This window comes from Oxyura jamaicensis, chromosome 1, assembly GCF_011077185.1.
Source record: "Oxyura jamaicensis isolate SHBP4307 breed ruddy duck chromosome 1, BPBGC_Ojam_1.0, whole genome shotgun sequence".
NCBI lineage: Eukaryota > Metazoa > Chordata > Aves > Anseriformes > Anatidae > Oxyura > Oxyura jamaicensis.
Window position 1 is genome coordinate 15833555 of NC_048893.1, and position 26565 is coordinate 15860119.

A 26565-nucleotide genomic window follows, 5' to 3' on the forward strand; every position below is an offset into this window, starting at 1 on the left:
TACAGTTTGTTTGTTTTTTAAGGTAGAATAGTTAGTCATGTTTTTTAAGAGAAAAGCTTTGCTGTTCACAGTCTAGAATTATGTTTATTTTTATTTTTTTGCAGCTTCAGACAGCAGCATCCAGAAGTTACGTGGGCTCAAATGCCCCGACCGGAATAAACAAAGACGAAGACACGAGTCGTTTCCATACCACCAAGAGGGGCAATTTCCATGAAGTTTTCAACTTGTCAGAAAATGAGCGTCCTTTAGCAGGTATTGCAACGGGAAGGCTACATTAATGGAATCTGTTCTAAAAAGCCATGGATAATTTCAAGTTGGATTCCCTTTCAGCGCAATGTACAAATATAAGCTTGTAATTAAAAAATGCCTTCTTTGAATTAGGATGAATGGAGGTGATCTCTTTCATTCCATATCCTTACAATTCTCTTACAGCCTGTCATGCCTTTTGTGGTAGTGCAAATGTTAAAGTAAAAATTGTGTATGTGTTCCTACCTCCCTTCCTACCTCCCTTCCTCCCTTCCTCCCTTCCTTTCTTTCCTTCTTCTTCTTATTTTACCAGTGTTAAAACAGATGTTACAATGTCTAGAAACACCTTGTTTGGGCTTTTCTTTGTAAATACCTTTGATTTTGGCTATCTGAAGTTTTGTTTTCAGTGTTTTCTGCTGCTTTATAAAGTAATTGCTGGGGGTAATACCTGATTTTCTCTTTCTTAAAGTAAAACTTTCTTTTTTAGTGTGTGAAAATGGCTGGCGCTGCTGCTTGATTAATAGAGATAGGAAGATGCCTACAGACTACATCAGGAACGGAGTTCTTTATGTCACAGAAAAGTGAGTCATTACATTTGACACATTTCTTAGGAGGGAAATGCAACAGACATAAAATATTGAATCTGAAAGCAGTCATTTGACAATTTTTTGAAACAACAGTGCTGATAAGTGGGTATCAAGTGTCTTTAAAACCTCAAGAAAGCACTGTAGGAGAGGGAGAACTAATTCTGGGGTGTGGCAAAGCTTAACAAGCATGCTTTTGTCTTGGAAAGGCTTGCATGGGAATGGAGAAGAGCTCTTATGTAGTTGGTTGTTAGTAGCTGCAGTCCTTGATATGGATATCGTACTTACTGTATGTATATTAAAAAAGAAACAAAACATTTTGAGAGTTGTGATTAATGGTTACTTAGCAAATATTCTGTTTCATTTTTTTAAAGCAAACTGAACATATAGCTTCCTTGAAGCAATGTGCAACAACAGCAAAAAAACAGAAATTCAAGCCTTGGTTTCAAAACTAGTATTTATGTTTGTTTGTTTTTAATTCTTTCTCTTTTCCCTCTCCCCTGTGCTGAAATAAGTATCGTGACTACTGTTTGGCTCTTGCACTGAAATTCCTTTGGAGTGTAATGAATGGAAGTAAAGCTAATCTGGATGCAATGTCACCTAATGATAGAGGGCGTTTAGAATCTCTAGCATTTAGAAATCTGAGCTTTTGTCTGCATCACAATAACATGCAACTAATACAGTATTTTCCATTAATCTTCTTCTAGGAAAGTAAAAGATTTATAAGCCTTTTGAGATTTGGTATTTTAACTGTTTAAGGCTATACTCGCTTTTTGTGTCTTTAAAATACTTGTTGGGCTCAGAAATTCAATGCAGTAGTCTAAAAATAATATTTTTTTTGTGTATGCATACTGTATGTTCTGGGTTTTCAAACACAGTAGGTACTGGAATTTACAAATGTTTGTTCTAAATTGGAAGCTGTAACTGAATTGCATGTTGTTTGCCTCTATTTTTTTTCAAAGCTGATTTCAACTTGTGAGATTTCAAACTTCAGAAGTGACAGGAAGGATATTGTGAGCTTTGTTTCAGAACACTGTATCAAAATGAGCATTTTCTTTCCTTGTTTTCAGTTACTTGTGCTTTGAAAGCTCAAAATCTGGCTCATCTAAAAGAAATAAGGTTATAAAGCTAACGGATATAACGGATATTCAGAAGGTATGTCTGGTTTGTGTTGCAACAAGGGGAGAAAGCTGGGGTTCTGTTCAGCTAGTTTTGTTTTAGTTTTCTGAGGTGTTTTTATTGTTGTTTGTTTGTTTGACACTTAAAAAAATAATATTGATGATTTTTATAACTAAGACATAGTACTTTCATCAAAGAATATTGGTAAACCATTTTAGAGTAGCATTATTGAATCAGAGTGGAGTTTTGTCTTGGTGGCATCCCATCACTAAAAGAGAGGAAAAGTGGATGGTCAGAAGCATGGCAAGTACGGTGTGAACCTCTGGTTGAGTTTTATCAGCCTGCTGTTACCAGAGGCTTTAGTCCACACCTAGCATCAGGCTATATGGAGATATTTGTTAACCTCTCTGAAATTGTCTTACTCATAAAGGCCAACACCAGTGCTTTCTACTGCATCCTGTGGCCATGAGTGCCACAGTTTAAATTACATTGTGCAGAGAAGTAATTTGGTTTGGTGTCTACTGTTTAGGTACCTCTGGATTTTCAGATGAATTTCTTCCATTTATATCACATCTATAAATGGGACAATTTGAGCTCAAATTGAACATTCTCATTGGCATTAATAATTCATAGTGATGCATTTTAATCATACTCGAAGCAATGCAGGCTGGTTGTTTAGTAGGTCTTTACTGCTGCAAATGTTCTTTTATATCTGTGTAGCTTCTTAATGAAGATGAGACAGAGATCACACAGCCGAGCATAAAAACATACTGCGCCTTGTTTTATTTTTGGATGGGTAAAAACATGCCACGCTCAGGCTCCTTTCATATTTAGGATATTCTCTAGTTCTGCCAACTATATTTCATCTTAGCCTTACAGATTTTCTTTAAAAAGCCCAAATGTACATACCCTGTTGGTCTATTTAGTTTTGAAAAGCAGCTTTTTCTGGTCTCTTTCCTGCTTCTTTAAACAGCAGATGGATATTAGTTCCAGGGAAACCTTTAGATGATACAGACTTGCACGTTTTCTTGCCTGTTTATGTATGTGTATATACATGTATGTGCGTGTATACATACACACATGTACATGTATGTAGCAGGAAGGGAAGAGTGTTGTGTTGGCTGCACGAGCAGTGCTGTGCCCGTGGGCACCAGGGACAGAGGGGAGTGCCTGGCCTGCTCTTGTTTTTCCTGCAGGTCTGTTAGTTGTGGCTGGGAGGGTCTGCCATTGATGGGTTGCATGACCTCGACACCTTTTGCAGTCGTTCAGTGCATCTGAGATACCTTTTGGTCTGTGCTTGGTCTTTTTAGTATAAAGTGCTCTCTGTTCTCCCGGGATCAGGGATGGGTATTGCTGTATCAACACCATCTACACAAAAAGTAAGTAGCTGGTTATATCTTTATATCTGGTTGTATCTGTATACCTCCGTTTGACTTCATGCTCTTGTTGTCTTCTTTCTCTGGCTAGCACCAGCAAAAAGGCGCTTTTATTTTTTTCCCCACTCATGCTAGTGTTTGGCTTTTTTCTATATTTCATTTGTGTACATGTCAGCATGTCTGGTTTCAGAATTTGAATGAAACGTTCAGCTTGTTTTACTGCATCTGGACTATTTTACTGTAACACTTCGGAAAGATTTGCTTCTTCCTTTCTGCTCCTTTGTTTCATCACCTCGTTTGAGAGCATAGGGGTGGTCTGCAGTGCAAACAGTCTGAAGCTCAAAGTTGATGGCTTGACAGTATCTTTGTGTGAGGAATGGTCTGCTGTGTGGCAGGTTTGGGGGTAGAAGGGCCTGACCCTCAGGATTCAGTTTTCCTGTTTCGACCTTATTGTGCTAAAGATGTAAATGTCTCTAAGCCTCAAATACCTTTGGGACAATTAAAGCTTTTCTTAACATATTACTGTACCTTATTTTAAACTAGCCACTTATAAACAGCTTTTCTTTAAGTCGTGTGAAGGTTGTACCAGGCTTTCTGCTCACTTTTTTAATATTGAGAAGTACTTAATAAAGAGGTTGAAAATGTTAATCTACCTAAATAAATATTTTATGAGCTGAAGCTAAGAGGCACCGATAAAGAGTTTTAGAAACCTTTAGAGGCAGAGGTCAATCAGGAAAACTTCATGCACTGAGCTGATAACAGAGTTAAAATATTCTCTGTTGCTAGTACTCTATGCAGATGCACTTTATGCCATGGTTGTTTTAGGAAGAGGATGGTGAAGTGAAAATATTAGAAACTCTGGCATGTATCCAAGGATTTAATAGAGAAAAGGATTCTTACTTCTTTATGAATTCTTTACGTGCCCAAAGACGAGCTGGCGGGGAAGAAGACCAGCCTGGCTGAACAGAGAATTGTGGCTTGATTTTAGAAGAAAAAAGAGGGTTTATAATCTTTGGAAAAGTGGGCAGGCCACTAGGGAGGACTATAAGGATATCGCGAGGCTGTGCAGGGACAAAATTAGAAAAGCCAAAGCTCATCTGGAGCTCAATCTGGCTACTGCTGTTAAAGATAACAAAAAATGTTTTTATAAATACATCAACACGAAAAGGAGGACTAAGGAGAATCTCCATCCTCTACTGGATGCGGGGGGAAACTTAGTTACAAGTGATGAGGAAAAGGTGGAGGTGCTTAATGCCTTCTTCGCCTCAGTCTTTAACGGCAATTCCGATTGTTCTCTGGATACCCAGTACCCTGAACTGGTGGAAGGGGATGGGGAGAGAGATGTGGCCCTCACTATCCATGAAGAAATGGTTGGTGACCTGGTACGGCACTTGGATGTGCACAAGTCGATGGGGCCGGATGGGATCCACCCGAGGGTACTGAGAGAACTGGCAGAGGTGCTGGCCAAGCCGCTTACCATCATTTATCAACAGTCCTGGCTATCGGGGGAGGTCCCAGTTGACTGGCGGCTAGCAAATGTGACGCCCATCTACAAGAAGGGCCGGAGGACTGACCCGGGAAACTACAGGCCTGTCAGTTTGACCTCAGTGCCAGGGAAGCTCATGGAGCAGATTATCTCGAGAGTCATCACGCAGCACTTGCAGGGCAAGCAGGCGATCAGGCCCAGTCAGCATGGGTTTATGAAGGGCAGGTCCTGCTTGACGAACCTGATCTCCTTCTATGACAAAGTGACGCGCTGGGTGGATGAGGGAAAGGCTGTGGATGTGGTCTACCTTGACTTCAGCAAGGCTTTTGACACCGTTTCCCACAGCATTCTCCTCAAGAAACTGGCTGCTCTTGGCTTGGACTGGCGCACGCTTCATTGGGTTAGAAACTGGCTGGATAGCCGGGCCCAAAGAGTCGTGGTAAATGGAGTCAAATCCAGTTGGAGGCCGGTCACTAGTGGCGTTCCCCAGGGCTCGGTGCTGGGGCCGGTCCTCTTCAATATCTTCATTGATGATCTGGATGAGGGCATTGAGTGCACCCTCAGTAAGTTTGCAGATGACACCAAGTTAGGTGCGTGTGTCGATCTGCTCGAGGGTAGGAAGGCTCTGCAGGAGGATCTGGAGAGGCTGGACCGATGGGCCGAGGTCAACTGCATGAAGTTCAACAAGGCCAAGTGCCGGGTCCTGCACCTGGGGCGCAATAACCCCAAGCAGAGCTACAGGCTGGGAGATGAGTGGTTGGAAAGCTGCCAGGCAGAGAAGGACCTGGGAGTGATGGTTGATAGTCGGCTGAATATGAGCCAGCAGTGTGCTCAGGTGGCCAAGAAGGCCAGCAGCATCCTGGCCTGTATAAGAAACAGTGTGGCCAGCAGGGCCAGGGAGGTGATCGTCCCCCTGTACTCGGCTCTGGTGAGGCCGCACCTCGAGTACTGTGTTCAGTTTTGGGCCCCTCACTACAAGAAGGACATGGAGGTACTTGAGCGAGTCCAGAGAAGGGCAATGAAGCTGGTGAGGGGCCTGGAGAACAAGTCTTACGAGGAGCGGCTGAGGGAGCTGGGCTTGTTCAGCCTGGAGAAAAGGAGGCTCAGGGGTGACCTTATCGCTCTCTACAGGTACCTGAAGGGAGGCTGTAGCGAGGTGGGGGTTGGTCTGTTCTCCCATGTGCCTGGTGACAGGACGAGGGGGAATGGGCTTAAGTTGCGCCAGGGGAGGTTTAGGTTGGATGTTAGGAAGAACTTCTTTACTGAACGGGTTGTTAGTTACTGGAATGGGCTGCCCAGGGAAGTGGTGGAGTCACCACCTGGAGGTCTTTAAAAGACGTTTAGATGTAGAGCTTAGGGATATGGTTTAGTGGGGACTGTTAGTGTTAGGTCAGAGGTTGGACTTAATGATCTTGAGGTCTCTTCCAACCTAGAAAATTCTGTGATTCTGTGAATGCACTCTGTATATAGTTCATCTACTGCTGCTAACGTTCTGGCCAAAACTGTACCTGAAGAAATACTTCTTTTCCAGACTGACATGATCTGTTTTTGATTTTTCTTTTCCCTGTCATTCAGCCTTTGGTGTTTGGTGCCATGGTACACCGAGATGAAGCTTTTGAGACGATTTTCAACCAGTATGTGAAAATAACATCTGCATCATCCAACAGTGAGAGCTAGTATCTTATCATAGAAGACCTAAAGGAAACTTCTTATTTTACAACTTGGTAGTGAAAAAAAATGAACATCCTCATCTATTTTGCAATAATTTTTCTTGTCTGGTGGTTTATATTCTATCTGTTACATAAATCAAGTGTATTTTATATATGCCTTCATGTTTGTTTTTAAGGTTTTTGTAAAAAACAAACAAAAAACACAAAAAACAAAATGAAACAAGACGGTGAAAGTGCTATCATCACTATTAGCCTTGCACATTAAGCACTTTTAATGTTTATTTACTGACATTAAAAGCTGGGAAGACACTTGGAGAACTGACTAATAATGGACTGAAACAGGTTGATCCCTTTAACTCCACTGGTATCACTAAGGATACATTTGTCCCATTATCTCATTTATTTTTTTCCCCAAGACATGAGAATGCCAACTCCAGTAGCCTGAAGTCTGTTCTTCAGCTCTGAGTTTTTAATTGGGTTCTGTATTAAAAATGATAGCAACACCAAGGAAGTATTATCATCTTAGTATTTCTGTATTTGTAAATGCACTTACAATAACTCCTCCTTGCTAATTCTTGCATCGCAGAAGGATATTTTAGTGGTTGGGTTAGGTTCAGATTTTTCTGCATACAGAGGTTTAAATTGTTTGTACAGTGAATTGGAGGAAAAAGTTTGTAACTATATCTTCCTTTCCTAATTAACCAAAGTAAGAGGAAGGAAGGCAGGTAGATACTTTTTATAAAAGACGGCATCAAAATGTTGTTCCTAAAATGTTAGGCATCGTATATTTGTATTTCTGTAGATACTTGTCATAGAAGGGCTCAACTACTGTACATGTTGTATGTACAAGGTGTTTGTATGTTATTGCATAAAAGACTTGCAGGCTTTTTGTGTTGGGGGAGGTGGGAATAATCAAACTAAACTGAGACATGACCCTCTTTAATTTAGCTTTTCTCTTGAGTTACCTTGTAACAACACTAATATAGCAACTGAAAGCACTATTTCCTTTTCAGAACATAATTTGAGGAGCACTGGAATGTTGCTGTGTTTCCCCGTGCAAAATTAAATTTTAGTTACAATTAAACCCAATGGCCAGGTAAAACAGGAAGGCTGGGCTCCTTATCTAAACTCTCTCAGGCCTTTCTAGCAGCAAAGCACATATTTGACCTTCGTCTTTAATACAGAAAGCTTTTATATTCTATACAATAGCACCCTTCTGAGAGGTTTAGAATTATATTTGCATTTTTCTTAAAGCACAGTAGGAGTTACACTATGCCTTCCCATTTGTCTTCTCCTTTGCTATGTCTTTTGAGTTGCTAGCATGGATGTCTCCAGCCATTATATGAAGGTCCCCCCAGAAAAGTAATGCAGATGCAAATTCTTACCTAAAAAATGGGACTTCGTTTTATGGATTTTTTTTTTTTTTTTAATCGGGGATTTTTCTTCCTTTATGGGGAACGGGGTAAAATGAGGGACAGACAGGGGAGCCAAGCACCAAAGGGTCTTTAACTCTTAGCACAATTTTTACTTAAAGTCTCTCAACAAATGCAGCGGTACTGAAGAAGGTGGCAGTCAAACTGTGCAAACCTATTTCAGTCTGGCCATGAACAGGTATGATAGAAGAAGTTGATGTGAGCCTGACGTGAAGAAATACTGTTGAATACTGTGATTTGGTTGGGTGTTGTAAAGTAAAACACTGACTGCAGTAAAATTCCATTCCCTAAGTTGGAACTGTGAACACAAGCAGGGGAGAATCCACCAGAAGGGCTAGGATGCAATTCTGGGGCTCTTTGGTTAGAGCAGCACTTGACCTTTACGTGACCAGAAAAAAGGGGGCATTTCTAATACCTCCTTAGGTATGGTGTACATCAGGACCTGAAAGCTTAACGCATAAGTGAAGCTGGTTGGAAATGCCTTTTGCCACCATCTAATATGGATGTAGCTTGACAGTTTGTGGCTTCTTCGCTTTACATAGGCAGGGGTGTTTGTTTAAATTCCTTGACTTTAAAGCAAGTTTGAAGAAAAAATTTGAAGTCAATCTTTTTTTTTGTAACTGCTGTGTATTATCATTTGACCTTCCTTTCTAGAAGCTTCCTTGAATAGTAAGTGTGGCTAATAGGCATTAAAATCGCTTAATGTTATATAAATCTTAACCAGATTCATTCATTTTGTCTTAAGGAAAAATCACGAGTGTGTTTAAAGCTATGGTTTTTTTTCCTGAGGAAACAGAAAACTATATTTTTTACAGAGAGCATGCTCTTTTTCTTATTTTTGTATCATTTTTTCAAGTGTAATTTATATCTTCACTCTGATCATAGCAGCAGTTTCAGTAGGAAATCAGTTGACTGGCACTTACTACTCCCCCCACACACGTCCCCCGTCGCTGTTTGACCCTAGCATACAGGGTTGTCCTAGATCCCGGTTCCCAAAGGAGCCATAGGTCCTGTGCTTGTGGTGCCAGGACAATTAACCACGCCTAGGCTTCAGAGAGGGAGAGAAGAAATAATTGTCCTTCTCCCAGCCTGAAATGCCTCATGCACAATATGCTTTTTTTTTTTTTTTTTCTCTGAGCTAAGAAATTAGAAACTTGTTAGGAAATCTAATCTGTCGGCATTCAAAATTAATCCACGCTTTAACAGTGTGAATTTAAAAACAAACTACTCTTGAAGCAGTAAACCTAGTGCAAACTGCAATGCAACGTCATTTCATCATTCTAACGTGTAGAAAAAAGACTGGATTTTTTTTAAGGAATTGTAATATAACTGTCAGACATCTATGTACATACTTGACAAAGTTCACTTACATTTAGGTTGTCCAGGTTACTGCTATGAAATTGCTTCTGTGTTACAGAACATCAGAGCTGGTAGAAAGTCCCCTCGGTGTGTTTACTCACGAGTGCACCTGTGCCTGCTCTTCTGCTACATCTTCACAGGCTTGGAGGGGATGGACTGTGAGTAAATACGTACTTGACTTGTACAATTACACTCCAGTTAACCTTAAATTCCACTTGTCCTACCGAGCTTTGCAGTGTAGCCTGCTTTGCTTCATCAGCAGGCTGGGTAGCATCACTTCATGTAAAGTGTTACTTTCTAATAGCAGCAGGTGATGTTCTTGTCTTTCTGTTTGCTGTTTATATTTGCGGTTCTGTTGATGTGTGTGGTTCACTGCTGGATCATTCAGGTGTAATTGGGTTTAGCTTTTTTCAGTAGAATTGCATTGGTTAGTTTGAGTCCCTTTTAAAGGAGAAAAAAAAAGGGAGATGAAAACTGACTGCTTTAATTATTTATTGATGAACATTTAAATTCAAAAGGCAAATCAAAAAAAGCTGAAATATGAAATCATGCCTTTCCGTACACTGTAGCTTTTGTGAGGCAAGATTGAGAGAAACAAGCTATTTATAAGTAGCAACACCACACAGGAAGCCAGCAGCAAAACCCTTCTATTGTTCCTGCAGACAAAGAAAAACACAATTTTACCCAATCTTGAAGAGATGAAAGGATGTACTTTTTTTTGGCTACTTAAACTTGTATTAAAAACACTGGTAGTTTTTATTGAATTCTGTACATTTTGGCAGATGTTTAATTTCTACTACTAATCATTGAAATATAATGGATGTTAAAATTTTTATGTCTGAAGTTCGAGTCTATATTTTGAAGTTGTAAATAACTCATTATCAGTGTAACTTTTGTTTGACAAAAGACTTATACTGTATGAAAAATTGAAATAATGAAATAATTTGCCCTGTACATTTTTTAAGAAAATCTTGTTTGTTTAAAAAGTCTTGTATAAATTATAATTTTTATTTAAATAAACATAAAAATGCTTTGTGCTAATACTTCTTAGAAACTTTAATGAATCGTGTAGCAAAACCAGACCTGATTTCTTGGAGTGAGGTGAGCTGCTTTTGGCGTATTCACAGCCACCTCAAGCCCATCACTGGGGGAAGTGGGTGGGCTTTGCTTCATTGCTTTTGAAGCTCAAGGACCCTTCTTAAATCTGAAGTAATCATGTTGGTGTATTGCAGAGCATAGTAATGTTTTTTGTTTTCTGTGACATTTAGTGCGTTAGGAAAGGCACAAATGGATACCTGTAAAAGCTCTTTCAGGAGTCACAGTAATACAGAAGGCTGTGCTAGGGTAGGCACTGGGGGTAAGAACACAACCCTTCTCTGCCCCAAAGGTATGCAGGAGAGAAGCTTTTGGTATCCGAACAGGGCTGCTCTTTGTCTTGCAGAACCTGTAGTGGCCCAGTTCATCTGTCTTACAAACAGGTGCCTAGTTCCTGAGCCTTTGACTGTGCTTCTGTGAAATCTGTAACCTGGTTGGGATAAATGGTAGGGCTTCTTTATCCATGCTGTGTGCAACAGGAGCTGGCTTTCACTCGGTACACAGGCCTTTGTCTTTGGTTAGGAATATGATACCAGGAGTGAGCTTCCTGGTCATCTAATCCCAAGGTATTTGTTTGTCTCTACAATGCTCCTCTTTATGTTTTGCTCTGTTGACAGAGATCAGTCCATGGCAGACCCTGCAGTCATGAATGCATGCTGCTTCATTTACTTCTATATTTAGCTTTCTCACGATGGCAGCTGTGCATCTGGCGATACAGTGGTGCTTTTAAGCTTGTATTTTAAATACTTGTGTGTTCTCACCATACCCAACTTCCCTCTTGTACTTCTGTTAATGCATTTTTATTGAATATTTGTACAAGATCAGTTGCATCTGCAGCAGTGCTCACGCACTCAACCTTGACTGCAGCCTCGTGGAAATAGTCTTTGGAGCCTGGACGTCTGATTATGGCCGTAGACTGCGTGGGACTTGGGGGAAGGGGTGGTCTTCCTGAAAACTGCACTAGTTTTCTCAACCTAAGTAGGGGAATTTAGTAAGCTAAACATTCTGCCTACAAGTTATCAGCTCTCAGCTTCAAATATTTTTCCTGCGTAAGTAAAATTTCCAGAAGATGTATTTTCTGTGTTAGAGAAGTTGGGGTGTTTAAATACCTGTTTGCTGTGCCGTGTGAGCATCACACCTATTTCAGATGTGAATTCGGTGAAATCTCTGTTTTTGTATCCTGTACCTAAGCTCCATCTTTGCCACTTCAAATGAAAAATGGCTAAATGTGGGGAAGGATTTCCTTCAGTCTTCCTTGGTGCTTTTCTTCCAGTTAACAAGCAACTTTTCATATTCTCTAGCTTCTCCCTTATGTTTCACCTTCCCCTAATTTCATGTATATTCCTTTATGCTTCTATCTCGCTCCTTCTCATGTGCAGATACAAACCTTCCTCCAAAATCTCTTGACCCACTCAGCCTGCTGCATCCCTTACTTGACCCTCTGCTCTCTGTTTTGTCTCTGGATGATCTCACATGAATGGGTAAGATCTTACTAGCCATTTGCATGCTTGGACCAGAAATTTGTCTTCATCCCCACTTCATTTAGTAATTAATGGCAATTAGTAGATGGTTTCTACCTTACAGTCTAGCTTCAGGTTCAAGGTGAATTGTGTCCAAGAGGAGTTGCTCTCTTTTTTCTTTTCATTTCTAAACTTGCCAAATTTCTGTTTTGCTTTCTCGCTAAATAATCAGGTTTTGAATTGAGAGCCTTCCAGTGTTTCCTCTGATGTGTCCTCAGCAATGTTCCAGTTTTCTTCCTCCTTATGTTTAGGTCCTGATTGTTCAGACGTTGACTGGCCGCGTCCTGATGAGCACATCACATGTTGACTAAAGCTGCCTCCACGTTTCACATCTTCCATTTTGTGTAAATAGGAACCAAACGACTCTCTGCTGCTTCGGACTGCTCTGTGCCTTCCATTTCTTAAGCTGACGTGTCAGGTGTTTGCATGGCTGAAGGAAGAGGATGTCTCTTGAAGCTATTACGTGTGCTCGTCACAGTGGTCTTTCTCTTCTTGACAAACCAGTTTTTTACTGGTTCAGGCTTACACCGAGCAAAATGTGCCTCTGTAGAGAAATAAACAGAGAGCTAGCTGCATGCCACAGAAAGGTATTTGGGACGGATTGTTCAAGCCTAAGCTGGTATTTGCTCAGCCGTCTCCGTGCTGTTCTCTTGAGCACAGGGCATCAGGTTTTGATCTCTCAGCTAAGTCAGCAAGAACTTTTGTAAATCCTCTCCTGGTTTTTCTTAGGCTGGATAAGTATTTAGGAGGAACTGCTGCTGGTATAAAGTCAGTAAACCAAACAGATATATTAAATGTTATTTATTTGTTTTGAAAAGTCATCTCTGACCAGAAATGTCATTAGCCACTGAAAAATGTTAACCAGTCACATATGAATAAGGAGTGAGAGTCACACGAGCTGTTTCCAAACCCCACAATCCCTGAAAATATCACACAAGTCTATAAATTCACAGAAAAGGGATCAGTCTGAGAGGCATTTGGGGTTGGGGAAAAATGATCAAATCTTTTAGATGCTATTTGGGAAAAGCTGGGGGTGGGGTTCCGGAGTGTGAACTAACAACACCCTACATTGAGCAACGTGCATACGTTTCCTTACGGGGTTTATGATGGTGACATTTACCATTATTCTTGAGGGGATGGAGTGTGTTAGTGCAGGCCTTTCTTGTACTTGGATGGATTTTTCTTGCAAAACTCTGCATTTTGCATGCTTGTGGGAAACATGCCGAGATGATATCGGTTAGTGGACGTGCTCTGGGAAAAGTGAAGCTACACAGGGCATCGTCAGTGCTCACCTGGCAGGGGAGATGCCTTAGAAAACTGCTGTCCTGCTCCTGGGCAGAGCTATACGTCGTGTGTCATGGTGTGTTGACCTCTACAAGCTTCCCCAGATCTGAAGCCGAACTGTATGGCTCATGGAGCGGTGGTGGCTGTGTCTGCACTCACATCCATCTGCAACAACTCTGGGCGCTTTCCAAGGAAACCCCAGTGGAGGGGAATTAAGCCCTGGACCTGGTCTGAGTGCTGCAGGCTTGAACTGATGTCTGCTGGAAGGGAGGACAGATGGGAGGCTGGGGACAGGCAGCTCTGAGCGCAAAACTGGGCTTGTGATGGCTGTGGCTCCATCCCCCCGATGCCATCTGTGGCTGAGCAGGGTTCAGAAGGGCTCTTGGAAAAGGGAGGAGATGCTCTCTTCATACAAGTATAAATATGTTGAGAGTCTGCTTTTAAATGTACTGAAATCTGTATAAGGGGTGTCCATATATAAGGGATGTGGATTTATTGTCCAAACAGTAATTCTCAAATTGAGAGCAGAGCACCTCGGAGCGGTAAGCAGAGCACTGCACATCTTCCTTCCCAGCACAGGAGGCCAGAGGGCTTGGCTCAGCTGCCCTCAGAACCCCAGCCCCAGGTAAGTTGTGGGGGAATGTAGCAACTCTGATACACAGAGCTGGCTCCGTGTTCCCCCTTCCAGTTTTGCGAAGTCCATCAGATTCCAGAGGTAACCTTTTAATACAAATTTAAGATAAACTTTAAAGTGCTAGCCCTGAGTTTATAGTGTCAAAGAACAATGCAAAGAACCAGGCAGCTAAAGCTAACTTCTGTGTGCACGAGTTAACTTGGCACAAAACCCGATTGCACAAGTATTTGCAGAGTTGCATGCTGTTGTCAGCGCTATGTTTAATCTGCTGCCTTCAAGCAGTGACTTTTCCCCTGCTCCTCTCAAAACCCCAGAGCTGGCAAAAAGAAGGCTGGGAGGGGGGGGGGGGGGGGGGGGGGGGGGCAATTTCCCACCTAGTTTTTTTTTGGGGGGGGCATTGCAGTCAGAGTAGGGAAAGTCATAGGGCATGTCTTTACTGAACATGTTCCTGCAGGCATGTCACTGTGTGCACTAATGAACAAGCCCCAGATGTACCCATCAGTGCACAGCAGATGTGCTCGTATGAATTTAGTTCATGCTTTCTCAGTCGTATTTTTTTTCTGGCAGAAATGGGTTTGTCTCACTTCTTGCAGCTCCCCCAGGGAAGCACAACCCTCTCCCTGCTTTCTCATATGACCAGAAGTGAGGCTTGGGAAGACACGTACTCCACCCAGCTTCAGAGGACCAGGTGTGGATTGGTATTAAATGCAAAGAGATAGAGGATCAGCACAAAAAGAAAATTACGGGTGGAATCTTTGCAAACAGTTTCATTCCTGACTTGAAAGCTGGGTGCAGGAGTGGCATGGATGGTGTGAACAGACCCCAGAACCACAGGGTGCCAGGACCAAGGCTTAGGCTTCCCAGGTCCCTGTCTTCATGAGCAGCATGAGAGACACTTTTCCCCCTGCTTTCAGCAGTGTCATTTCAGAGATCTCATTAGGTTGCTCACAACCAGATCAGCTGATGAACAAAGACCCAAGCAACTGGCACAACCAGAGGGCACAACACGAGCTGTGCAGTTGGGTACTGACAGATGGGACGCAGCGGTGGGAGGCTTGGTGGGACTGCTGCTTTCTGGAAAGGGTTGCACGAGGCTGGGCCCCTGGCTAGAGATGCCTGCTCCGTGCTCCAAACATCATAACAGGGAGATGGGATGGAGCAGCTGAAGTTCCCCCCAGCACTGCAAGTGGTCAGAACAAGGTGCTGCTCCTCTCCAGCTTGGCAAAACCAGGCCGGGTCCAGGCCTCCAGGCCAGGTCCAAGTCATGGCTTTATTCAGGGCTGCTCCTGGTTGTGGCTCACAGTGATCAGTTGAAGCACGCAGGCTTTGTACCTCCTGCACCCCAGGTTGAAGCTGTCCCCAGGCCACCAGCAGGTGAACAGCAGTGGAAGAAGCTCTGCTCTTCTTTCCCATGGCTACAGCCTGAAAGGTTTCAGCAGAAGAAAAAAAAAAAACTCTTCTAACTGCGTGAGCTCTTCTCTTAGCAGAGCAGAGATGCTTAGGCCGATGTCTATAAATACCTGAAGGAAGGATGCAAAGGAGTTGGAGCCAGGCTCTTTTCAATGGTGCCCAATGCCAGGGCAAGAGGCAGTGGGCACAACCTGGGACACAGGAGGCTCCATCTGACCACCAGGAGCACTTCTGTGTTGTGTGGGTGTCTGAGCACTGGCACAGGTGGCCCAGAGAGGCTGTGGGGTCTCCTCCTTGGGGATCTTCAGAAGCCGCCTGGACGTGGTCCTGGGCAGCCTTCCATGCCTGGACTCGGAGGTCCCTTCCAACATCATCCACCCTGTGATTCTGTGATCACGCTATCTCGAGCCAGGGGACCCTTGCTCTCTGTGCTTTCTTTTGTTATTTATGTGGCTGGAGCACCCTGAAAACCTTTTCCTGCTGTTAAATTGTTGCTGAAATACAGCTGATGGATGAAATTTTTAACCAATTTAAAGTGAAGCCTTTGTGGGGAACAAAGTTCAGTGCATTTCCCAGATGTTAGGTTTGATACCCTCATTAGGAAGAGCTACGTTGCATGCCATCTCTCTAATTTTGCATATTTTTAATGAGCAGCAGGCATCTGTGGCACCATCACCTGACTATTGGTTGTTGCAGTTTGTCTGCAACCCACAGGAGCCTGTTCAGCTGTAGGGGGGGTGGCTCCTGTGCAAGTGACAGGGAAGAATTGCTCTTCCCCATGCAGCACAAGGGTCCTGTGTTGTGCTGTAGCTGAAGTCTTCAGCACCTGGAGCACAGCTCAGCTGTGAGATCTCTGATCTGTTTTTTGTTGTTGTTGTTTGTTTGTTTTGGTTGGTTGTTGTATTTGTTTACACAATGTTATTTCATGTGAGCTCTCATCCTGCTGCATTCTGCTCATGCTGAAGACAGCTTGCATTCCGCCCAAACCCTGGGCACAGCCAGGTAAGACCTTAAGCCAAGTCTGTCTGCTGGTGTTTAATAATGAAGGAAATAAACGTGGTGAAAGCATGCAGCTTTAGATCCGCTCATCAGCAGTTTCTACACGTTCGTCAGCAGTGAGGTGAAAACAGCATCTGGCTACAGAGCAATGTGCAGGGCTTGGAAAGGTCTCTGTGCCCAGCAGAGCAGCAGCATCTGGATGTGAGCATTCGACACACACCCAAACCAGTCAAAAGAAGAAAACTCTGGCTGCACATTCCAAGAAAAGCTAGTTAATGCAAGTGCATTGTAGTGCTGTAGTTTTTATAGTAATGTGTAGGCTAGAGGCTGAAGCAACAGCTGATTTCCAGCACCCCTGATGCAGGAGTCTGGAGCTGGAGGCAGGGCAGGGGGGTGATGCAGCGAGGCCTCGCCTCTGGCAGGCCGCGAGTGGCCTCCTCGGCCGCTGGCAAGATGAACGGGCTGACAGGAGCTGGAAAAAAGTCTCTGTGTCACAGTGCCTACGTCTGATTTAACCCAGGGCTGCCCAACGTGGTGTAGGCCCCACACGTCCCCCTGTGCCCTGCGGCAGGCCCAGCGGTGCTGGAACACGTTGTCCATGTGCCCCGCCACTGGAAGTGGTCACAGCCAGGTTGGACGGGGCTTTGAGAGGAAGGTGTCCCTGCCCACGGCAGTGGGGTGGACTCGGTGATCCTTCTGAGTCCCTTCCAACCCGAACCTAACTGTGGGTCTACGAGGCAGCCCCTCCAAGGCAGAAAACACCCATTGCTGCCTTCTGGTAGGGCTGTACCACAAACCTCTCTCTACCACAGCTGCTAAGCTCTGCCTGCATACAGGCAAGCATCTTCCTTATACCTGCTGTCTGCCTTGGCTATTTAGTGCTGACTAAATAGAACAACTGCTGCCAAGCACCCTGGGAACAAAAAGCTCTTCTTTTGGGGAAGCTCCTAGGCCTGGCACCATGTACTGGTGATGGGCTCATGGCAGTCGAACTTCCCAGCAGCACGAACCTCGGCCACAGCTTGCTCCATTGTCACAGAAGGAGTTTTTATCCAGAGAGTTCATAAGAGATATGAACAGCTATGATTCATTATTTATATATATCTTCAAAAACAAAAATGATAAAAAACAACAAACAAAACAAAACAAAAACCAGTTTTATTATGTCTATCTGAATCAGCTTCTTCCTGTGACTGATCAAGTCTTCCAGAAATGGTGAAGGATAGGAAAGAGACAACAGACAAACAACAGTAGTTATTTCAATGTTTCATTTTTTGGTAAACAAACAGAAACCTTATAAGCCAAGCAGTGTCATGGCCCTCTCCCTCTCCTCTCCCCCTCCTCCTTAAATAAAGATGTAAAACTGTGAGGTGCACTATGGCAGGTCATTTTAAGGGTCTGTGCGTATTTAGCAGTAGAAGGAGGAAGAGGATCTATAAGAAGCAAGCATCATCAACAACAAAAAAACACCTGAAATCAGAGCTACAGCAAGACATCGCCATCTTCTTCCAGACCCGTTACCCACTTTCTGAAGTGTATCATTGCCTTTCTGCTACCTGGATGTGTTATTTACCCTGATGCATGCTCTAGATCCTTAGTGACATACTAATTCTTACTTGTTTCTCTATTCATGCCCTTAACTTTGCTTCAATAAATACGAAGTGCATACCTGGAGATATTCATTGCTTTTATGAGAATGCTCATATTTTCTTCTTGTTTCTTTCTGGTCTGCTATCAGGTTCAAAATCAAAAGAAACTGAGGTTTTATTAAAAAGACATTAAAAAAATCGCATTTCCTTTTAAGATGCCAAATTCTCTTGATAGTAGTCCTTCTGACTGCTGTTGTGTTGCTATGGTGATTACTAGCCCATTTAAGCCACTTTAAAATGGTAATGATGAGTAAGAAAAAGGGATTCATAACAACATCATTAGCATAGCTATTTTTGTGTGTTTCATGAGATTAGGAAATGGTCAAAGTCGGTGAATAATAGATTGATTTATTTTCAATTTTCTGCGGACCACTAATGCTCTAATGGAAAACAGATCTGACGCAGGCTGCTATCAGACGCATCAGTTCAGAGCTCTGCAATGCTAAAGCTACCAGACATTTGTCATCTCCAGTGGTAGCACAAACCACCTTGAACTAATTAAAATACCTTCAGAGACATCCGACATTGTTGGCGTGACATCAGACTTACTCTGTGAGAAACCTGGCCCCGCTGCTGTGCTATCAGGGAAGGAAAACCTCTGAAGGTGTTAAATTAGCTCCCAAAGTTTGGGGGCTGATCAACTTCTCATGGCCCTGGAGCGAAGTGGCAGGACTCTGTGCCATCACCATCAGCACTTGAGCTGGAGCACTACAGAGGTGATGCTGTGCTTGTGGAGTAGCTCTGAATTAGGAAGCTGGTTGGGAGTATCATGAGGGCTGAAGGAGAGCTCAGCTTCAGGGCTTGGAGAGGGAACAGGCATGGAGGAGACCCCAGGCACTCACAGTAGGACACTTCTCCGCCTGTCATGATGTACGTCTTTGCTAGGGGACTTGAATGAAAGACATGAATAATGCTGGCATGAGAAGTGCCTGATGAGGTTCGTGTGGAGGAAGGCAAGGAGGACAAGGAGAAGTGCCTGCCCTGGCTGGGACAGGAGCAGGAGATGTGCCTTCAGACAGCACCAGTGGGGGAAGCTGGGTCTGTCCTTACAAACCTGCATTTCTTTTGGTCTTTTGGTGACTGCTTCAAAATATAGTAACATATTTATCCCTTTAACGGGTAAAGTAAATGTATTTGTTATCAGTAAAAATCATTGCATGGGCAGTTATGGTTGATGCCAACAGGAGCTCTGATGCCCTTGGTGCTTGGAAGGACGCTCCCCCCTGCTGACGGGACAGAGGATAAGGACGCTGTACCAGGGAGGAGTGGCTGCTGTAGGCAGGGGATGGGATAGCCATTGTCTCTTGGCCATCAGCAAGCAGGACGTGAAAACAGGTCTGACTCGAGTGCACCCTGCAGCTCCATTTCCCTACAAACTCTGTCGACTACAAATTCATCCTCACTGAGCTAATACATCAGGGAATGAGCTCCAAAATCTCCTGCTTTATGGAATATGTATTACATAAAAGAGATTTTAGTGACTAAATCTCAAGTCTCAGATACCAGAGATACCTTTCCTTACTTTGCCTCATAATAGCAACATTGCCATATATTAAATGAAAGGAATTTGTCAAAAATGCTTTTACGAACTTCAGGTTCACTTTCGACAGTGCTAAGGGCACCAGTATCCTCCTGCTCAGTGCTACAGAAAGAAGTTAAGATATGCTAAAAATGCTGGACCTAAAAAAAATCCTTGTAGCTTATTACCAATATCTGCCCAGGCCAGCAGACTGCTGCCCACCCTTTCAAGCAAGTACGCTGTTGTCTGTGCTGGCTGCAGGCCCTTGGTCCCCAAGATCAGGGTCAAAGAGATGCCCCCCAGCAGGAGCTGCATTTGGAGAGCACGATGACCAGGGATGTGGTGGCAGGCTTGCAGGGAGGCAGTAGATCTGGATGAGCTGTTTGCTTTGTAGTCAGATGTAAAAATGATCGTGCCTGTTGCAGGCTGAAATCATCACTGCTTGCACTGGCAAAGATAAAATCACCCAGTGATCCCACTTGGAAAAGTGGGGGAAATACAGGATTTTTCATGTGTTTTCCTACATGCCAAAGTGGGATACAAGAACTTCATTTTAATTCAAGCTGCACAGCTTGATATTTTCCTTTATCTCTTCCATGCATATGGGGCTTCTATGCAACTAGCAAAGCAAGAAAAACAATATGAAAATTAAAAAGAGAGCAATAATATTTTTGGCTTGCTGAAATTTCATCATACACTTCATCACAGAAGTGATGGAGTGGAGATAGACTCAGCTTGTCACTTTGGATGCAGGCAAAGGGAAAGGTAAATGAAAAGACTAAGAATGAAGGTGTTGGGTCACTATCTGTAATAACACATCTAATTCTGTTGTTATTCCATCTCCAGACTGATCTGGGGAATTTGTTGAACTGCGAATTTCTGTACACATATAAAGTTCACGCTTCAGTGCACAGCACTGATTGCTCATCAGAGGCCTGTGAACGAAGGCAGTGACTGCAGAAATTCAGTTCTCCTGTAATGAGCTTGTCTAAAAGAAAGAAGAAAAAGGATTAAAGTCAGTAATAAATCATGTGTGTTTTATTTTCTATTATAATCTTTCTTGCAAACATGTTAGGTTTCCCTCTTAAGAGTTCAGTACAAATGATTATGTATTTTTTCCTCCTTTAAACATAGCACCAGATTCATTCTCTTTGTTACAGATGTAGAATAGTCAAGGGAACAAACCTAAAATCCTGAAAGCTTACTTATTGCCTGTGATATTTCAGTGAAGAAAGCCTTCCTGTTACCAAATTAACCAGCTTCCTCCTCTGTTTCTTTCACTAACAGATGAACAAGTCAGCAAGACAGAAAAAAATTGCTGTTGAGTCTCCTCTTTAGTAATTGAGCAGGGTAGGGGAATCTTCCTTGCAAGCTAGTGAAGGCAGCAGTGAGGAGCACAGTGTTTGCAGGGGGTCTGTGAGCTGCAGCACCACAATGAGTGTGAAATGTGGCTCTTTTTCTAGTAGGGAAATTCAGCACAGCAAAAAGGGACTTTTAAACAAATGAGACATTTGGAAACTGTTCACACAAACAGGGCGAGCCTGGGAGTGTGCTTTAGAGCAGTGGCAAGGATGAGAGCTTGACAAGAACAGTTTTCTATTCCTTCACTATTGTGTTCAAGGGTATCAGAGCTTCATTCATTTTTTCTTCTTATTGCAGTGTTTATTGAGGACAGCTGAATCCTGTTCAGCTCTGCAAATAACAGCTTTCTATTTGCTTGTGAACCAGCCATTAGAGCAAGCGATGGTCTTTCTTAGAAGGTTCGCAGCAAACAATCCTTTCAAACAGAATTAAACTCTGCAGGTTTTGGTGCCATTTCTTTGAAATCCCGCCTATGTAATCTCTGGTGACTGCATTTCCACAAGGTGGCCGGCTGTACTGCTTCATCTCGGCTCCCTTTCTGCAGAGAAAGTGCATTTTTTTTTTTTTTTTTTTTTTTCCTTGATTGCTGACACAAGCCATTAAAAAGTCGATGTTTGCCAGTTCCTACCACAGGTATAGCCCGCTTTTAATTAAGCCTCTAAGCTACTGCAGATTGTTTATTTTCCACAGCCAAGCAGAAATTAGGTTTTTCATCCCAGGGGAAAAACAGGTTCTTCAGCATTTGTTGTTTTGTCCTAAAGCAGGCTGAAACATTCACGTGAGCATAAACACGGGAAATGAAACATTCAAAGCCAGTACCTAATGTGGGAACAGCTAGAAGTTTGTGCTATAAGCTGTGATCTATAGCACGGATGTATCCCTGCAGCTGCAGTCCGTGGGGGTGCGTGTTGATGTCCTCTCTGCTCCAATTGTCTCCTGTGGCATTAGTCTTCAGGCTTTGCTGCCTCACAGCCAAAAACCCCGAGGAAGGAATGCCAATTAGGCACAACCTACTTTACTTTCCCTCATTTACTTCTGTGGGACCTTGTCAGCTCCTTGAGCACACGTGCAGCATCTGAAAGGCTGAGGCTCAGAGGGTTGTCTCTTCAGTGGAATTACGTCTCACGTTATTTAACCACACTCATGATAAATTAAAAAAATCCTTTTGATAGAAAGCTCCGATGAGATTTATAAACTTATTTGGTAGTGGCTTCAAATTTCCAGTTTTAAAAAAGAGTCTTATGGAAGTCCCCACATTCCTACACGGACCCATACTATGTTCTCTCAGTTGCCTTCAACATCTCTTTTGACTCCTAGATTGCTCTCATATTAGATAGGATCCAATTAATATTTTTAGGTTTTGCAGGATTTATTCCTAATCAAGCACTATGAAATTATTAACAGAAGCTCTGGGAACAATTAATGTTCTTCATGCCTAAGGTCAAAATAAGTTTTCTTTCCCTTTTTATTTGTTTTAGTACACAGATCTGCAGCATCTATGGAGCATCCAGTGAATCACTGCCAACACTCATTTCAGATCTAGAAGAAAAAAATGCAGAGAGGGATTAACCTGATTCAAAGCATTTCTAAAAATACAAATCAAGAAGAATTAAAAATCTGGATAAGATGAGGAGGAGCTCCTGCAGAAACTCAATGTGATGCATTGAAGGAAAGGACATCAGTGGGATAACATCATAGCCTGCAAATACTTTCAGGTTAGCAGAAGAAGAAAAGAGTTCTTCAGAGACTGTAAACTAAATGTGTGAACTGGCAGGTTAGATACCATGGCAAACTGACCAGCATGAATATCAGACTAGGCCATGATGAAATACTGATCTGGGGCACCAAGCTTCTGGGAACTGGCGAAATGAAACTTTCGATGCGAGGTTGTATCAAACAGTCTTGTAAATATATCAGTGATCAGAAAAGGCTAAGTGGTCTCTCTTTGTCTGGTTTTACAGACATTTGTGGAAAAACAAACCCATTTTTCTCCTGCTACTTCAAAAGCAAACCCATTTTCTGTGGTTCAACTGTGATTTCAGCATTTAGCCTGTTACATGTTCTTTTAGTATTTTAAAAATATTTTTAAATTATCAGTTTTCCATTCAGAGCTGTGAGGAGAGCAATAACGAAGCTCGTTCAGATCTCACTGCTTCCATTTGGGAGAATTTGGGGCCAGACTAGAGCTAAGGGCATACGTGGGGCCAGGTGGCTGGAAGCGCTGCCGGTGGATCCTGCCATAGGATGGGGCTCTCCATTGGGTTTAAGAAAAGGAAGATAAGCAGCCTCCTTCCTAATCTCATGAAATGCCATTTCTTTTATGTCTCTGTGCTATTTTTTAAGCCGTAGGAGAGGGAATTAAAACATATCCATTGAGGTGTTTTGTTATTGTAGTTATTTTCTTGCTCAGGATTGGAGACTACAGTGAATAGCTAAAACAGGTTAGGAGTTTATTAATACAAAATGACTTTTTCCCAACATCTTCCTTGTTTTCCTCCACAGAAAACTTTACTATTTTCTGAAGGCGTTTTATTCTCTGAGAAATAAAGATGCTGGTCCTCCAGCTCCTAGCCTTCACGAGCAAGTAAAAGAAATGAATCCAATGAAAACTTTGTAAGAGAGCATCCTAAACAATCCCCTTCCTCCCAGGGTTCAGGTCTCTTAACGCAGGTTCTCTGCAAAGCCCTTTCTGAGGTCTTTGTGCTTTTGGTGTTTTGTTTTAGATAAGTGTGGAAGTCCTCAGGACAGTTTTTTTTTGTTTTTGTTCTTGTGAAAATGGATCTGCATTTCCCTGCCGTCACCATTAAGGCATCTGAAGGACGTAAAAGCCATCTGGAATTGGAATCAATTAAAAACAAATTGAATCAGATTAAATTCTCTTTGATTCACCACTCTGAAAGAAGCACAAAATTAGAAACAATGATAAAGGAGGAAGAACTTTTTTAAAAAAATGTTCAGTTGAAATCCTCTAAGCCACGGAGATTAATTGAGGCAAAGATTTTTAATTACCATGATTTTTTAAAGAAAATAAAACTCAGTAGTGAAAAGTATAATATTGGATCGTGGTATTCATCAGTTCCTCAGGCTCCTGCTTATGTGGGACAATGACTGAGTGAAGAGCACGGAAGGTGTTTTTGGGACCAGGTATTCCCGTCTTTGGGATGTCCCAGAAACTGATTGCTTCTATCTCACCTGGACACACACCAATTTCTAGTACCCAGAAAACCTTTTTTTGCCCTTCATTAACCAGCTCAGTGGTCTGGAATATGGATGCCACAGCAGTGGATGTGTTAAAAGAGGTAAGGGTTATATGTTCATCTGGCTATGCGCTTAATCTTAATCTGAATGTTGACCACTGCGTGGTTATTCTTATACTTGTGTATGTGCTTGAACATTTTAGTATATTGGGCGTTAAATTATGTGATATTTACAAATGTTATTATGAGTTGCTGTGCCATTAGAGCTTCATTATCTTAATGGAACTTGAAAAGTGGTTAGCTGATGAACATAATTAAACTGGCTATGATTTTGACTAGGGTTGGTATACAGTATTTTCCTGCACCTATACAATATGATGGAGACCCTACAAACACCCTGAGCAATGGGTTCCAATGTTTGACCATCATCACACTCAAAAAAAAAAAAAAAAAAAAAAAAAAAGGTTCAAGTCCTCAAGTCCTGTATTATACAAGTTTAGGCTTCCTTAAATCAGCACTTGATGGCAAAATAGACTTCAATTTAAATACACAAGCATATATTTTTCATTAGATTAAATTTTCACCAGACTTTGTCATATTGTTGCAATAGGGAAAATGCCACTAGGTGGCACAGGTAAACTCCAAAGGTAAGAAGATGGCTGGATACATAAAGCCCTTCTGGTGTCTCAGACACCCCCAAATCAAGGAGTACTTACTGAACTTCAAGAATGTGGTCTAAGTTAGCCAGGATCAGGGTTCAGCTTGGCTTCCCAGTTCACAGCCCTAGGCGTCTCATTTTGTCTGGCCCAGCCTCTCCCTGTCTCCTCATGAGATCTGAAGAAACATTTTTGGCCCTTCTGAAGCCCCACTTGATTCCTCGCAGAACTGAGCCACCCAGACTTAAACAAGTGAGCAGAATGTGGGATTATTGTTTTTTGTTTGCTTGCTTGTTTTGTATTGTTTTCAGCAAAATGGACTGTTATGAACCCCACCCAAAATTTCTTGAAAACAGGAATGATTTAGGTTCTTGAAAATTAAAATCTCTACTGCTTTAGCTTTCTTAGACATTGTACAAACATGTACAAATCTTATGAAGTGTGTTTTTTTGGCAAATAATAATAATAGTAATAAAAAACCATTCAGGTAAGATGGATGCTTTTCAAATACCGAGCTCTATCTTTCAGCAAAGCAGAAGCATCCCATTCTCTGAAAGACGCCTGTGAATATTTGCAGGTTATGAAACACAGAAGCAAATCCTGAGTAGGAAATTAAAAAAAAAAAAAAAAAAAAAAAAAAAAAAAAAAAGATTAACGTCTTCAAACCAAAGCAAACCATTATTTAAAGTACTCATCACGAGATGTCTTCCCTTCAACACCTGTACAGCAGCAGCTCCAATCAGCCCCCTCCAGAACCTGCGCGCAGGTTCCCACCATCCGCGTCCCGTCGTTACCGGGCTGTCAGCACAGTGAGACACTGCAGCATTACAAAACACTGCTAACAGCAGAGCAACGCGCGGGCTTATTGCTGTAAAATACCTGTAGCACTTATTCTGCAAATGAGGTCAGCGGATGCGTTAGGAGCCAAACAGCCTTGCTTTGGGTTAGCTCCGAGCAGAGGATGTGAGAGCAATATCTCCCCAGAAGCACTGGATGGCAGTAGATGCACAACAAACTCACCTCAGACAAAGGCAATTAAATATAGCAAGGCAGAGAGAAGCTGAAAACTTCAACTGCTTCAATGATCAGTTCTTTACAAATGGCTATTATATAATATAATAAGTAACTGTAGTTTTACTTATTCATTAGAGAGTTTTGTGCATGAGTACAATCCATCTGCTTTAAATGGCTTGAGAGTGAAATTAGCTGTCTCAGATGTTATGGGAGTTGCTGAATATCAGTAAGGAGGAAAAACCTTTCTGTTTTCAGGAATATTGCAAGGCGGATGAACTAAAGATTTTTCTTTGAAAATTTAAATAACTGAATATATTTTCTTATTTGCTGAGGTTTTGCAGATTGATTGCTTTTCTGTATGCATAGGCAAATGAGCGCAGAGCAGTCTTTCTGTCAAACTTGATATTGCTTTTTCTTTGAGATTCAGTTGAACTGATAAAAGTAACAGCACTGCCAAGCGCTGCACTGTAAGGCATTTCATTTGATAACACATGACGCTCTGTTAAAAAACCCACCGCCATTTCTGTACACAAGGCAACACAAACCCCTATCAAAAGGCTTCAGCAATCTGCTAATGGGCGGATTTCAGAAAGTAATTACATCTAGGAGCCAGCATCCCAGTGAAATCCCAAGATTTCACTCCCAGGATTTCACAAAGTGCCTGCTCGTGGCCCAATTCTCTTTGGCTTTTGCAGCTGGGGTGCAAATATGCCCCACTGGGGCCAGCTGCATGTGGCACGGGGGGGAGATGCTAAAGGAGAGCTCCTCAGAGCTATCTGATGGCACAGCAGTCTGGGCTTCCTTGAATAATATGCCTTTTAATGCTGTGCTGAGTTGCTAGAGATAGAAATATGTACAGTGGAACAAAAATGCAGGTAGCAGTGATGGGGCTCGGGACTGTATTTCAGCAAGCAATGGCCAAGAAATGGTTTCACAGTGGATAGCTGAGTGCT

The 26565-nt window shown here is 42.5% G+C and overlaps 1 protein-coding gene across 8 annotated transcripts in view; it reads left to right on the forward strand.

Moving 5' to 3' along the window:
* Positions 1-9796, forward strand: part of GRAMD4 (GRAM domain containing 4) — an 80647-nt gene extending 70851 nt beyond the window's left edge. For all 8 annotated transcript variants that reach the window (XM_035319622.1, XM_035319583.1, XM_035319643.1 and 5 more), the window contains 5 exons: positions 105-252; positions 734-827; positions 1901-1985; positions 3260-3328; positions 6387-9796. In XM_035319622.1, coding sequence (XP_035175513.1) covers positions 105-252; positions 734-827; positions 1901-1985; positions 3260-3328; positions 6387-6488 — 498 coding nt within the window. In that variant the 3' untranslated portion in view covers positions 6489-9796. The remainder of the gene's footprint in view (positions 1-104; positions 253-733; positions 828-1900; positions 1986-3259; positions 3329-6386) is intronic.
* Positions 9797-26565: the final 16769 nt, after the last annotated feature.